This window comes from Pleurodeles waltl, chromosome 9 (assembly GCF_031143425.1).
Source record: "Pleurodeles waltl isolate 20211129_DDA chromosome 9, aPleWal1.hap1.20221129, whole genome shotgun sequence".
Classification (NCBI taxonomy): Eukaryota; Metazoa; Chordata; class Amphibia; order Caudata; family Salamandridae; genus Pleurodeles; species Pleurodeles waltl.
In genome coordinates, this window is record NC_090448.1 from 311,809,538 (window position 1) to 311,825,401 (window position 15,864).

Sequence of the window (15,864 nt, forward strand, 5' to 3'; positions counted from 1 at the left end):
TCTGCATAATGGATCCTAGACGTTCATCCTTAGTTGAATCTCTCATGGACATAACCTGGTTAAGGATCTCCCACATACAGATGCGCATTTCCTGTTGAATCATTTTTTTGTTTGTCTCTTCATCCATTCTTATTTGAGACAATTCAGGCAGCTCACTGTCTCGGCTAGACATAACTGTTAAAATAATTAAGGAATTATAAATTAAAGCCCTTCTGCCAAAGAATATAGCAGTGGTAGGTATGGCAATAGTCGAACTGTTGTAAAAAAAAAAGGGCTAAAAAATATGAATACAATTATAAATACTAACAGTATTGATATTGAGTAATCAATCTTGAAAGAAAAAGTTGTTCCAATGGAGAGAAACAGCTGACCGGGACTAAAGAAACTGCCACTGTTACCAAGGAGATGCTTGCTGTTTCTGTGTAGTAGTCGATAACAGACAAGCAAGGGTGCTTGCTCACTGCTTTCTCAAATTTTGGCCGAGGCGTCACTAACCAAAATGGACGTGTCTGTCCTGTTGCATGGGAAAGATCGGCCGACTCTTCGACAGAGGGATGTTCCTGATCCAGTATCTGTGAACGTCAGGCTGCAGCCTCAGCTTTCACTCACATCAACAATGCGGAAATGGGCAGTTAAGGTACCGACTGCTACCTCGAAACAGGGACGGGAGCTCGGAATGTCTAGGCTCAAAACAGATTCCCTGACAGACTGAAGGGATCTAGGGTCTGCCATAGTCCGTCTATGCGTCAAAGCAGACCCCAGAGAAAAAAAAACACTTAGTGGGGTGAGTGGGTGTGCTTACTTTTGCCTTGTGTGTTTATCTGATTAAGGCTTTGATTGTAGGCTTTCACTTTGCAACCAGCTTCAATATCATCAGCGTAGTGTAGTGTGAATGGGAATGACAGAACCCTTTTGAAAGACTCCTTAAAATGATGATGTGGGTGTTAGTACATGGTGAAGTGAATACAGGTTTAGAATGTGGAGTTCGTGGTTACACGCAGATTAATAAAGACGTGTAGTACATACTCCATGTGTGGCATATTCCACAGTTCCCAGACTGGGGAGGAAGCTACAACTGGCGATGAGATAGATAGGGGATAAGTAACCCAAAGATCAACAGTGCTTTCCCACAGAGTTTACTGAGGTCGAAGCAAACTCTGTGTGCCACGTGTGTCTTTGTCAAAGTGCAGAATCAACTTTTGGTGTATGTGGAGTCAAAGCACAACTCCAGCCACTGTCGGTGTGAACTGTTTGAAGATAAAGAAAGCTTCACTGAGAAGTCTACGCATCATTGACCAAGGAACTAAGAGTAAGGCCATACTGAAAGGCACCGCACTACTACACAAGATGAAGCTATACAATATATGAAGGGCTACTGCTGAAGGCGTATACAACCAGGTTTTGAAAGTGCAGCAAATAACAACTGAAAATTACACAACAATGCTGCGATCAGAAGTGCTGCGAGGCAGTGATATCTAGGTGTCAAAAGCGCAAAAGAATGCCTGAAAATGCAGCAATTCAGATACAAGGAAAGTTAATCTGCTTACTAGAACTGATTAAAGAGAGTCATCATTCTGTTGCTGGAAGAGGTCCAAGAGAAGTGCCCAGGGTTGTATTATGGAGCCGTCCAAACTTGACAAGAGGCTGTGCAAAATGGAGACCAAGAAAGAGGCCACATTTCCCACAAGCAGAAAAGATGACTTAAGGCCAATATGTCATAGGGCCAAGCTGATGGTATGAATGGAGCAGATCCTGATAGATGGCAGATGGAGTCGGAGAGAGCTCCAGTCACAGTGCAAGCCACTCCCATGAACAGTTATAATGCTCCTGCCTTCCTAAAACCACCACCACCCCCACCGTTCAATTCCACCAAAATGCAAAATATCTGTGATAGATGGACTGCCTGGATAGAGACATTCGATGATTTCATTGACGCCCTTGAAGAAACAGATGACAAAAAGATTATCAAATACCTGAAGAATTTTACTGGTAATGGTGTAAAACAAGTCTTAAAGCAAATACCGCGAGCTGATGAAGTTACATACTGTCAAATTAAAGAAGCCTTGAATCTCAAGTTCAGTCAAACGCTGAACGTAGATTACAAAAGGTACATTTTCAGTCAAGAGCAACAAAGAGAAACCAGAGACACATTTGCTGAGAGACTGGATACACTCATCAAACAATGCAGAATCGATTATTTTAATGACAAAGAAGAAATGTGTCTCGGATTTAATGTCGGATGACTGTCATATTCATTCAGACAATGAATGCTGAGAGAAACTCATTGGGAGTCATTACGACTTTGGTGAGGGGAAAAGGGCCCCCGCCAGACTCACGCAGTCAAGTTGCCACCAGTGCGGCTGCCTTCCCGAGGCCCCATTACAAGTTCCCCACTGGCCCAGCAGGAAAAAGTCCACAACATTGAGCCGGTGGCAGTGTTGCGGTGCGTGGGGTGCAACAGCACACGTCACACTTTTCACTGCAATGCAGACAGTGAAAAGCATGACAGGGCGGTCCATGAGGGCCCCTGCACTGCCCATGCCACTGCAGTGCAACTACCATGTAAAAGCTGGCGGGGATCGTAATCCCTAGTGCGGCACTGCATGGAGCGCTACCCTGGCGTATTAGGCTGCCAGTCCCTCCAGTGGAGGAAAATTGGCAGTGCTGGCGGTCCAACCATGGCCCAATCGACAGGGTCGTAATTAGGGCCTTAGTCTGGAGCAAGTTCTCATGGCTTCCAGAGCTGACGAGCGTGCTGATCGACAAGCTGCTGTTGTGGAGGCTGGAGGTGCCCATAGTGAGTCAGTCATGAGCATGAAAAGGAAGCCGAAAAACAAAGCTGAAGGACAGAGGGTGATGTCTCCACAGAAAAAGAAGTTGTATTTTAGATCTGGATCATTGTTTCCACACAAAGGTAAATGTCCCGCCACTGGACAGATATGCAAAGACTGTAGTAAAGAGAAACATTGTGTAACGGTTTGCAATTTGAAAGAAAAAGTAAGTGTGTCACAGCGAGAGGACAAAAAGTCCAACTGAATGTTCCAGAAGCAATGCTTGATGCATGCCCACAAGGCCAAGCGTCAGCATCAGTTGCCACAAATCGACACCAAACAAAGTCGATCGTCATCTGAACCATTGTCGAAAAGCTTGTCAATACCAAGTGAAAGTGAAGAAAATTATTGTGCAATGTCAATGTTTACCTCAGAAAAACATGCACATGTTGGACAGGCTGCATGTGAAGGAGAGTTACAGTCAAAGAAAAGTCAACATGAAAAAGCACCCAATTCATTAAAATATTATCCAAAGATTACACTGAAGATAAATTGTTGTTCAATACCTTTTATCATTAACAGTGAAGCATCGATAAACATTATGGCCCTCATTACGAACTTGGCGGGGAAATCCCACGAGTTCGGTGCTGGGGGTCGAAACAATGACCGCCAGCAAATTGAAGACCCCTCTGGCCCAATAAACAACATTCAGCTGGGCCGGCTGGCGGAAACAGTGTTTCCGCCAGCCAGACCAGCGGAATGCTGGGCCTGTACATTGCCGATGGCTCCACATGGGCACGTGACATGCGCGATGGGGGTGTGCACATGGGCTGCAGCAACACTCTTGAAAAGTAAAGGTTCATCGTAGTGACTATGAAATGCAAGAAAAGAAAAGTCAAAGCACTTATTCCCGTACTTCATGGTACAGCATCAAGTGTCTATTTACTCAATTTCAGCACAGCTGCTGATCTGGGACTGATCTCAGTGAACTACAGTATAAATGTGCATCACATATTAGTTTTCAGAGCTACACAGAAGGAAGACAATAAACCTTTTAGGCAAGTATGTTGATTGCTTATTGATGCAGGTTTAACATTACATACTGAAAAATGTGAATTCAGTAAGACAAAGCTAAAATTCTTTGGCCATATCTTTTCTGATGGAGGCATAACACCAGACAGAGAGGCTAAAGTACAAGTGTTGTCAACTTACATTTCCCCAGAAGATTTTTCCATCTTACGAAAATTCCTTGGCCTGACCAGTTATTGTTCTATATACTTATGAGACTTTGCTGCTGTGAGTGCTCCATTGAGAGAGCTAACAAAATTGAATGTTTCATTTCACTTGTCATATAAATTTGAGCATAATTTGAAGAGAATCAAGCAAGCTATTGATACAAAGTTACACACAGAAGTTGTTGACGCTAGCCCAGTCAGGTTAGGTGAAATCCTTCCACAGCACAAATGACCAAATGCTTAAAGACATATTGTGGAGTATGAAAGCTAAAGTGTGTCCCAGGCTGAAAGTGCTTATTCACAGCCTGAAAAAGACATTTAAGCAGTGATGTGGGCTTGTGAATATTTCTATGTGTTCCTACATGGAAAACCTTTCACGCTTGAAACAGATCATGAAGCATTGCTGACCACCTTTGGCAATCAAAAGGCCAAATTGCCTCCACGCATTGAATGTTGGGATCTATTACAAGAGTACAACTACACAATTGTGCATCATCCAGAGAAAGATCAAAACTGCTGATTACTTCTCCAGAGTGCCTAAACAGTGTCCAAGTACCCCATCTAAGACAGCTGAGGCCTACATAAACTTTGTGAAATCAAACACACCAGCTGCCATTTCATTGGAGCAAATTGTCATGGCCATGAGTCAAGATAGTGACATGGTAAAACTGAAAGACATTATTACACCTCAGTTCTGGAACCAGCATACTCAGTGTTAGAAATGGGGTCTCTAGTTGGCAAAGGTATACACCCTTGTCCAAGTAGGGACCACAATCCTATCAGGGTAAGTCACAACACAATCCAAATTATCCTGTGTGCCCCCCACACTCTCCTTCTGGTAGCTTGGCACTGAGCAGTCAGGCTTAACTTAGAAGGCAATTTGGAAAGTATTTGTGCAGAACTTATACCATAACACAGTGAAAACACCACAAAAAGACACCACACAGATTTAGAAAAAATAGAGAATATTTATCTGAATAAAATACTGTTGAAACGTTATGAATTTTTAAAGATGAAATCCACCTAAAGTGGCTAGAAACACAGTAGCTCCGACTGGGGCTATCACTGTGCCATTGACTGAGTTGTTCCCAACAATCCAACACCACTGGTGCCAGTCACAGAGTCACACGGACCCCTAGGTTCAGTACCTTTTGAAAACGAAGAACAAGAACATTACACAGATTTGGAAAGAGACGTCGCTGGAGTTGGTGCGGCGTCAGTCCCTTACAGCACCCGAGGAAAGAGGCGTTGGTTCTGCGCTGTGAAGCAGGTGGAGGTGAGGCGTGAGTTCCGTCTGGATGCAAGGGGAGATGATGCGTCATCGTCCGCGATGTGTCGATTCCTTGTGACCTGGCGGGGACGCTGCTTCTGGACCATCAGGACATGACGTGTCGACTTCACAGTGTTGCGATGACCCTGAGTGATGTCAGCGTAGTTGGGGCAACGTCAGACTTGTTTTGCAGGTCCCTGTCATTGCGTGCAGCGAGGTCCACAGAGCGGCAGCAGGCTGCGGCATCGCTGGCATTACTGAAGTCGTTCTGGATCTGCAGGAGTCGGATTTTAGCAAAAAGCCAGTAGTTGAAGTCTTTGCTGTCCCTGAGACTTCAGAATAGGAGGCAAGCTCAATCCAAGCCCTTGGAGAGCACTTTTGGGGGAAGGCAGAGTCGTCCAGCACAGTCAGAGAACAGCAGGGCAGCCTTCCTTCTCAGTAAAGCAGTCCAGAGAGTCCTGTGGGCAACCAGGTAGGTCTTCTGACAGAGTTCAGGTGCAGGTCCAGAAGTGTCTGAGTTGGTGGGGTCAGAGACCCAGTTTATATACCCAAAAGTGCCTTTGAAGTGGGGAAGACTTCAAAGAGTGGTTTTCAAGTTCACAAGTTCCCCTTTCAGCCCAGTCCTGTCTACCAGGGTCCCGGTGGGGGTTATCAGTCCTTTGTGTAGGGGCAGGCTACTGGCCTTTGAAATGTAAGTGTCCGACCCACCATCCTTCCAGCCCAGGAAGACCCATTCAGTAGGCATATCAATGCAGATGTGACTGAGTGTCCTGTGTGTGTGGTTGCCTGGGTGAAATGCACAAGGGAGCTCTCAACCAGCACAGAGCAGATGTTGATTGGAGACAGGCTCTAAGGCACAGATGGTTTTAAATGCAGAGAAATGCTCACTTTCTAAAAGTGACATTTCTAAAATAGTAATATAAAATCCAACCTCACCGATAAGCAGGATTTTTTTACCACCATTCTGGCCATACTAAATATGACCTGGTTATCCTTTTCATATCAGAGCCTACCACTCAAAAAGTATATGAGCGCAGGCCTAATGCTAGTCTATGAAAGGAGCAGGCCTCACAGTAGTGGAAAACGAATTTAGGAATTTTTCACTACCAGGGCATATAAAACACACATGTACATGTCCTGCCTTTTACCTACATAGCACCCTGCCCTATGGGTTACTTAGGGTTGACTTATATGTAGAAAAAGGCGAGTTTAAGGCTTGGCAAGTAATTTTGGATGGCAAGACGAAGTGGCAGTTAAACTGCACACACAGGCCTTGCAATGGCAGGCCTGAGACCTGGTTAAGTTAAGGGGCTACTTATGTGGGTGGCACAATCGGTACTGCAGGCCCACTACTAGCATTTAATTTACAGGCCCTGGGCACATGTAGTGCACTTTACTAGGGACTTATAAGTAAATCAGATATTGCTAATTGGGGATGAACCAATGTTACTATGTTTAAGGGAGAGATCATATGCACTTTAGCACTGTTTAGCAGTGGTAAAGTGGGCAGAGTCCTAAAGCCAGCAAAAACAGTGTCAGAAAAGTGGAGGGAGACAGGCAAAAAGTTGGGGGATGACCATTGAAGGCTGTAGGGTCTAACATTCAACCTCTTACCAGTAAAAGAGAGTACAAGAAGTTTAAAAATGGCAAAGATGAACTGTCCGTGACATAAGAAAGCATTATCCTGAAAAGTTTGAGATTTGTCATTCCTGAGAGTTTGCAAGAACAGAAAAATGAAGTAGCCCATGAAGGACATCGTGGAATCATTGCCACAAAACAGGTTCTACAAGATGAAGTCTGGTTCCCTCATCTTGATGAAAGAGAGTTAAAGGCCTGTCATCTATGCAACTGCTTGTCATTGACAACTACTCAACACTCCTTAAATATGTTAGAGCTGCCAAATCATGCATGAGAAAGAATTGCTTTTGAATGTTTCGGTCTACTTGACAATAGGCGTCACCTGATGGTGACTGTGTATGAATACGCTCACTTTCCATCAATCGAAGATCTCTCATCTATCACTGAGGAAACAGTCATCAAGAGATTACATGGCATCTTTGCTATGTGGGCATTCCTGCAATTTTGAAATCTGACAATGACCCACCGTTTAATAATTGAGAATTCCGAGACTTCTCAACCTGCTTAATGTGAATCATCAGAAGAGAACACCTCTTGGGCCACCTCTTGGGCTGTACATTAGTGTACATGAGTACACTAATGAAAGATATTCAGCGTGCTTAGTTGGAAAATCTTGACCTCAAAACTGTGTTGAATTCTACCCGACAATCTTACTGTTTGACTCCTCACCCGACCCTAGGTGAAAGCCCTGCAACAGTGATGATCGGGAGAGCAACGAACCAAGTTACCTCAGTGGAGCAACTCAAGATAAAGAACTGATAAAGAGACCCATACAAAAGACTAGGTTCATAAAAAAAAAAGGAAGGCCTATGCCAACAAGAGATGACATGCAAAAGACATTGTTTTCACAAGAGAAGATATAGTGCTTGTTTGTCAGCCGAGAAAACGTAAATCTGATGCTCCATTTGATGCCATGCTATTACATGTTTTAACCAGCAAAGGACACATGGTGATTGCCCAACATCCTGGGCAGTCCATCAGACGAGACTCCTTGCGTTTCAGACGTGGCTCGTCAGATGCTGATGTCAACACAAAGACTAGTTCAGAAAAGACAATTGCAAAACCACAGACATCTGTTGCTCCTGCAATGCCAACGCAGATTATGGACATTCCTGTTGCTGATTCCCAGTTTCCGGAGACACAATCAGCGCGAGTCATCAAAGCACCAACAAAGCTTATTGAAGAGCTATGATTGTGCATAAGTTTGTTAAAAAAATTGAAATTTTTTATTTCACAAAGGGGGAGATGTAGTGTTGTGCGAGTCTGAATGACAGAACCCTTTTGGCTCCTGAAAGACTCCTTAGAATGATGTAGTGGGTGTTAGAAGAGGATGGTGAAGTGAATGCAGGTTTAGAATGTTGAGTTTGTGGTTACACACATAAAGACGTCTAATACATAGCTCCATATGTGGTGTATTAATTGGTGGGTACCCCGGCCCGGGAAGGTGCTACTACCACCAACAGCTTTAATTAGTACCTAGGTGACTGGAAGATGAGGAGAAGGGAGTTGAGAGTGGCTTGGAGGAGGCCAGGGCCACTCCCTTTTGGTTTTATCACCTTCTACTTGCATACTTCTGTCCATGTGCTGCAGACTGTTCTAGCCTTTAACTGTACTTGCTCTATTGGTTCTTTTGCATTATCTGCCAAATCGTTCTTCCACTTTGATGCATCCAAGATCCTATAGCTCAGTTTATAATTTACCTTTTACAAAGAGCCTAATCCACAAGTGCATGTAGGGCATCCTGCCAGTGCTTCATGGGCAGTCACAGAGCAGTGGGCATTGGTGTGGAAACATCCATTCCTTAATTTCAGAACTGCTGTTAAACCCTCAGGAATCAAAGACAGCAATACTATCTACATGGAAGTGAGAACCATTAGAGAAATACAAGTAGTTACCGAAAGAAACAACAAAAGAAACTCAAAACAACACTAGAAAAATGATCAAGACGTCCACTTAGAATCTGACTCCTGTTTTAAACTGGGGAAAAATAGCACAAAATAATCATTGTGATCACCAGTGCTAACTAAGGGCCAGATGTATTAAGGACTGGTCATAAAGTACTGGTCGCAATGTGCGACCAGTATTTTTGCAACCAGTGTGTTAATTTGCAAACTGACCTATCTACTAATAGGTCAGTTTGCAAATTACTTATTCCTAGTGGGTTGCAATTTAAACTACCTTTTGAATATTAATGAAGTAGGTCGCAAATTGCGACCCACTAAGGATCTCAGCCATCAAAGGGATTGTTTTGAAAAAAATTGGGATTGTTTTTTAAATGCACTCCATTTTCCCTAAAATACAACAGGATAGATTTGAACAGAATTTTTTTTAGATGTAAAGTTAATTTCTTAAAAGTAGGCGGTGGTCCACTGGATCACTGTCTATTCTTGAAAAATGCTTGTGAACATTCACAAAGGGGTGACCTTATTTGGGAATGGTTTGCCTCCTCCTTTCAGGTGGTAAAGATTAATGTTTTGCCACTGGATTTCGGTGGCAAAATATTAATACATACCAATCCGATTCGGTATTTCAAAGGGATACCCTAAAAACGCCCCTTCCAAATACTAAATCGATATTTGGTTGCAAACCAAAATTGCGATTCCGTAACCTGATTGTGCAAATCAAACCTTTTCTGGCCACATAAAGGCTTTGTACTTCTGGCCCTAAGCGACTAACCCTAAACCTTATTTAACTCTATGAAACGAAGTCTTAGCACTGCAAATGTAAGCATTAGTTTCTGGCCATCACTAGACTTAATACACAAAATTACTTAAAAGAATGAAGCTTTGTAAAGGCCAAAGACTTGCCTAACCCAACTGGGGAATCTGATTAGAATTTAGCGAATCATTGGAAACATCAAACAAACATCTGTGGCATTACAAAAAGTACTTTGTCTGATGCCCTGCCATTTACTATTGGCCTGCTTGGTATTTTCTTTCGCATAGTAATTTAAATTTGTTCTATAGGAAACATATAGGACAATGACTGGGTCAGTCAGCCCATAATGTCCTTGTTGCATGTGCCCTCTTAGTTGCCATAAACTTTAAAGATCTGCCAAAATTGTTTTATTTTTTATATGTACTTTTCATTAAAACTCCTAAATCTTACAAAAAGTTTTAGTTTCATTTTATGTAAATATTACTACTTTTTCATTCACCGCAGGTTGACTATTTTGAATGTGTTTATGTAGAGACTATACTCTTAGGGCCAGAGGTAGCAAGCAGTTTTGCCCATTCTGTGTTTATGGGAAAATGTGTTCGTACATATGGCCCTTAGTACCTTGAAACCTAATACCAAAAAGATCAGCTATCCACTTTATAGAGGGTGCGCACATACGGACATTTATTTGGTATGCAGTACACCTGACGAAGATCTTGCTATAAGATCATAGAAGTTGTTGGGACGTGTTCCCTGCTGGTATGGTGACTTAGGTCCTCAAGATAGCATCTCCTTAGAGAGAAAAGGGCAGCTTTTTTTAAGTCTGCTCCTGTGAAAACTCTCAAAAGATCATTCATGATAACCTTTATGAGAGTATCTGAGTTTCTTTCGTGGAGTAATGCAGTAATCCTAGATGCAGTGTTGTAACAAATTTGACTGATCTCGCCCAAAAAGGTGAAGCAGTTCATTTCATACATTTACCTTGATATCAAAGTTCAGAGAGTCCTTTGGGGCACTGCTGGAACAGCTGTCAAGGCTAAAGGAGGACACATGCCTATAGCAATAAAGCACACTTCGCAGGGCAAAAGTATCAGGCCTGTCTGCAAGCACGAAGTACATCTTTCAGAAATTAGTACTACTGGTCAGAACAAGCGTAGTCTCATTGCTATTTGAGAATGCCTGTTGTGAGCATGCTACTTTATTGGATAGACTTGATATGATGATATGAATTACATCAATACACAGTCAGCTTCAGTATGCAAACTACAGTTCATTGTTTTTATAAAACACAGTTTCCTACATGAATGACCACCCACACACAAACCCTGCTTCGCTCCTCAAAAAATGACAGCAGCCATGTTTCAGGTGATCACTCTTTAGGATGGAGCAGCTGGCTTCTCTGTCAGGTGATACTCAAGTAATGGTGCTCTAATATGAAACTTACAGATCTCAAAATCAATTTATTATCTCCACTTTTCTCTGTGTTACCAGATATCTGAAAGTATCCCCCATTGAGAACCTTCCTCTTGCTTTAATCAAAGTATTTCCATACTTAATAATTAGGACATATGGAATCAAATCTTTTAGTCCCTGATTCAGAGTTTGTCGGAATCACAGTGCTATTTATTGCACCTCATACATAATAATCCTGCAGAGACCATCATTTATCAGATGCGATAAATAACACCTGCCACCATTTTTTAGGGAATAACATGCGAATTTTGGTGCCTAGCGCACCTAAATCCACGTGGTACTGTAAATACTGTCGACTTTTCTCCTGTTAATTTCTGGCAAGCTTGACCTGCAGAAATGAAAGAAACAGTGAGCTATTTAACACACCCAGTGATTACTGGGTATGTTAAATCACTCAACTTGGAATTCCGACCAGTACACCAACAGAAGTTTGCACAAGGTTGAAAACACCGACCTAAATGTGTAGGTCCCCATGACCTATGCTCTGGACACTGATGCTAATTAGTCTTTCAAGTATGAGACACTCGTGTACATCTTTTCATCCCAAGATTCTTCATTATAAATCCTGGATTTGAAAATTGTAGGTCCTTTCTAAAATTGCTGCTCTAAGAGGTAGTATGTTACAGAAGCATTCAACTCTATCTGGTTTCATTAATGAAATCTACAAGGCCGAATGAGGGAATCAATTGAGAGTGAAAACTTAGACACACTACCAGAATCTTTTCATTACAAATGGACCTTGAAGGCATTGGTTATTTTTGTATCATCGGATTTTTTTAGATTCTTGCTACTCAGCCTCACACTACACCCAACGAGGTAAACTGGATGTGGGGTGTTTTTAGCACCAGTCCTCTGGTTATGCTAAGCTTTTTTACAGGAGTTTGAATATTTTTCTTTGATATGTCTTGTATCTGTTGTACAAGATGTCATGCTTCTGCAAAGAACTGGTTTAAAAATAAGTAATGGAAAAGGACTATTAAACCTAAGAATAGTGAATGTTGGAAATCAAATTGTAATCTGTTAAGGCTGCATCATAGATGTGAATTCTGATAGATCTTCCAGAAGGTCTACACGGACTTACAGCTAAAATGGAAAGGGATCAATGTATCGTTATTTGTAGCGTGGCTAAAGGCTTTCCATATAATAATGAATGTTGTGCAATAGGATAGTTAATTAAATATAGAATGTAAAGGTTCAAACCTAGTTAGAAGATTACAAATTTGAAAGATAACAGGACACGTATAAGCAGGAATTCTAATGCAAGAATCATAAGACAGGAAAACAGATTGGAGTTATTTTAGGTTAAAATAAATGAATTCAGCACCAGCAAAACTCACAAAGATGAAGCTGCTCATTTGTTTTTGGCACTAACACGCCACAGTGATACCCTTTTAGTTTTTAAAAGATTTGTTCAGGAACAAGTTCTACTCAGTTGCTGTGAAACTTCCCACCTTCATATAAACACACAGTGCAGATGGATTTAGCTTAAATTATTTGGAGGTTCTTCGTTTAGTTACACACAACTGCATGTCGCTTTATTTTAGGAACTAACCTGAGGAATGTAATCTAGGCCCCTTCTTACAATCAATACACACGTGGAAAGTACCACATGTCTCTTTATGTTTATCCTAATGCTCCCCTGAGACAGTGCAGCTTTGCTCCAAACCTCATGGATTGTATCCACCTTCTTCCCACTAGGCCAAATCACTGCCTACATCCTATTAATGTACACCAGATGAACCAAGGGCTGAGCCTCATGCGACCACGTTTGGGTTACAGAGCCCCATATAAATGATAAATATGGAGAAGCAGCTTACTCAATAATCAAAAAAAGAAATCACAAGGGGTACAGACATCTCTATATCAATACCAATATAATAGCATTTATTTTTCTGCTGCACAAATCCAGATATGCTAAAAACTAATGACTATGATTGCAGAAGAATCATGGACCAAACATAGCAAATTATCACTGAGGAGGAAACGGAATGACTGAAAACTTAGAGCAGAGTGGAAAGAGGAAGGTGCTTTCTAGTGTGTATAATCAATCCCTGAAAATGATTGGAGTTGGGATTTAACATAGGGCGATCTGGGAAGTACAAGTTGAGTTTGAGAGGTAGAACATAATCCAGAAAGAGACTCGATAGTGGAGATCACAGGAGAAAGGGAGCCACAAGAAAATGGCAAAAAAAAGTTGCAGACATGTTCCTTAAGCGGGTGACAGAAAAGAAAACAAGTAGACATATTTACTATTGATTGGGGAATGGAAAGAGATTTGATCAGAGTGCTAACTAGAGGACATAGTAAACAACATCGTTAATAATAATAATATTCATCGGACTATCAACGATTATTGTAAGAAACATAATTAAAGGAACTTAGTTGAATAGAGCTTACTAGAATGTGACCAAACCTTGGGATCACCCAGTCGTAACAAAGAAAAGACGTACATTTACACCTGCTGGTGTATTCCTGCACAAGAGCTTAAGTGTACGTGTGAGAATTCACAAACTCTCCCAGTAGAGCACAAGGAAAGCTATACCAGTCACAGCTCACCAGTTCTAATCCTGGGAATGTCAGGTGACGTTTGTTATTCCTCCAGTGCGGAGTTATAAGCAGGCTATAACCAAGCCTTGGGGAAATGCAGCCCAATGCGTTTCGTGTTATTTTCCCGTGGGGAAAACATTTGTTTCAGAGGAGAAGCTCCTTCCCTTCCACTAGACCCCCACGAAGTTTAGGGCTGCTTGTTCCACTTCTCATCTTGGAGGAGGAGTTACAACAACCCTTTCTGGAATAAATATCCGACCATTTTCAGGGTGGTCAAGAGTTGGAGAAGCTCTTGTGAGTGTCAGCAGCACACGTTTGTAGGTATTATTAAACTCTGTAGGCAAACCCTGCCTTGAATCTCCCATTCCCAACCCTTTTTAAGGGGTTTACTTCTGCGTAATTGTACATAGTCATAGGATACAATTATACAGTATGAAAAAATACATTTATGCATGAGGGGTTTCCATTTGTGGATACCTAGCAGGCTAAGTGGAGCCATTTTCAGCATGATCATAGGTTTGTGTGGGAATTGCACCAGTTGTGATCAGTGACTAGCTGAGGACACATTTGTATGAAACCAGTGACAACTACAGAGGCGCAAAGAACGAGGTAGGGGTCAGCCAGGACACTAGCTAAATGAAACTGCAAACTACCGGTGAAAGGTACCTGGATATAGCAAGCTGCCTCGGTTTCGTAAAGATGAAGTGGACCATCCAGGACGCAGCATGGAAAGTGCATTGTAATCTGCTTCTATATAGATGTGCTTGTAACCATTACATGGAAATAGTCGCATCAGAGAGCAGCAGTGAGTTATCAAGCAAATGTCTGTTTTTAAGAAAGATAGAATGAAAAAACAATAAGAGTGAGCATGGCCTTCACAAAGGTACACTGCATCAGAATGCCAGGCAATGAAAGCACTCTTTGGCAGAGTATAGGACAGTGTGACAATGTGACATGCCTTCCACCCCTAAGCCTTACTCTAGAATCACAAAAAGTTGTTATTTCATACTCTGTGTGACTTTGTATGTTCTGACCTGTGCTTCTGTTTTCTTCTAGGTTGCCCGTGGCAAGAGGACGTGATGCTAGGGCTGGGAAGCTTCCTGGAATAGAACCACTTTTTATTGACCCACCATGAATTTAGCTTACCTTTTATGGGTCAGTTTTTGGCTCTGCTCTATCCAGCTCAGGGAAACTGTGGTCTGGGGGAAGTCATCTTCCAGTCCTGTTGCTCATCACAAGCCTTTTATTGTTGTATGGAACATGGCGACTGCTGGGTGTGCGAAACAGTATGGCGTAGAACTTCCGCTCGGAGTCTTTGACATTGTGGAAAACAGAAATCACCACTTTCAGGGTCAGAATATGACAATTTTCTACAAGAACAAGCTTGGTTTCTACCCCTACATTGCCCCAAATGGCCGATGGATCAATGGTGGCTTACCTCAGAATACAAACTTGAAGCGGCACCTTGCAAAGATCTCCACAGACACTAGCCACTTCTTGGAATTAGACTTCAAGGGGTTGGCAGTGGTTGACTGGGAGGAATGGCGTCCCTTGTGGAACCAGAATTGGGGTTCTAAGAAAATCTATCAGCGGGCATCCAAGGAGTGGGTCTTAAGGAAGTTCCCTAACGTACCCAGTGAGAAGGCAGGGCACCTGGCCAAGCTAGAGTTTGAGAAAGCAGCACATTCTATCATATTGAAGACATTAAGGGCTGTTGAACGGCTGAGACCAATGGGTCTGTGGGGTTTCTATGGGTTTCCTGAATGCTTCAACTATGCTTATAAGAACGAGGCGATCAAGTATGATGGTCATTGCCAACCTGCGACTATTTACAAGAATAACCAACTGAAGTGGCTTTGGGAAGAGTCCAAGGCCATCTATCCAAGCATTTATATGCCGGAGAAGTTGATGGAATCTGAGCAGGGTGCTCTCTACGTCCACCACCGAGTGAAAGAGGCCTTGCGGGTGGCCGAGTTCAGCCTCAACATTTCCACCCCCCCAGTGTTACCATATTCTAGGGTATCATACAAGCATTCATTTAGATTCCTGACAGAGGTAATAGCAGATGCCTTTTTTTCCAAATGGTAATCACATTTCCTCACTTGAAATACCCATCAAGAAGTTAACATATTTTTAATAAGAGTCTTCGTAGCTATTAGCATCATTTTTACCTGCTGTAAATCATGTGAACGCATTCACACTTGAAGCAGTAATTGAGTTTATAACTGAAAGTGACATCATTAAAATAAGCTGACAGTTAACTTTGTTAGCA

At 42.2% G+C, this 15,864-nt stretch overlaps 1 protein-coding gene across 2 annotated transcripts in view; it reads left to right on the forward strand.

The window, feature by feature from the left end:
* HYAL3 (hyaluronidase 3) overlaps positions 1–15,864 on the forward strand; it is a 97,924-nt gene that overhangs the window by 60,608 nt on the left and 21,452 nt on the right. For both annotated transcript variants that reach the window (XM_069206810.1, XM_069206809.1), the window contains exon 2: positions 14,649–15,647. In XM_069206810.1, coding sequence (XP_069062911.1) covers positions 14,724–15,647 — 924 coding nt within the window. In that variant the 5' untranslated portion in view covers positions 14,649–14,723. The remainder of the gene's footprint in view (positions 1–14,648; positions 15,648–15,864) is intronic.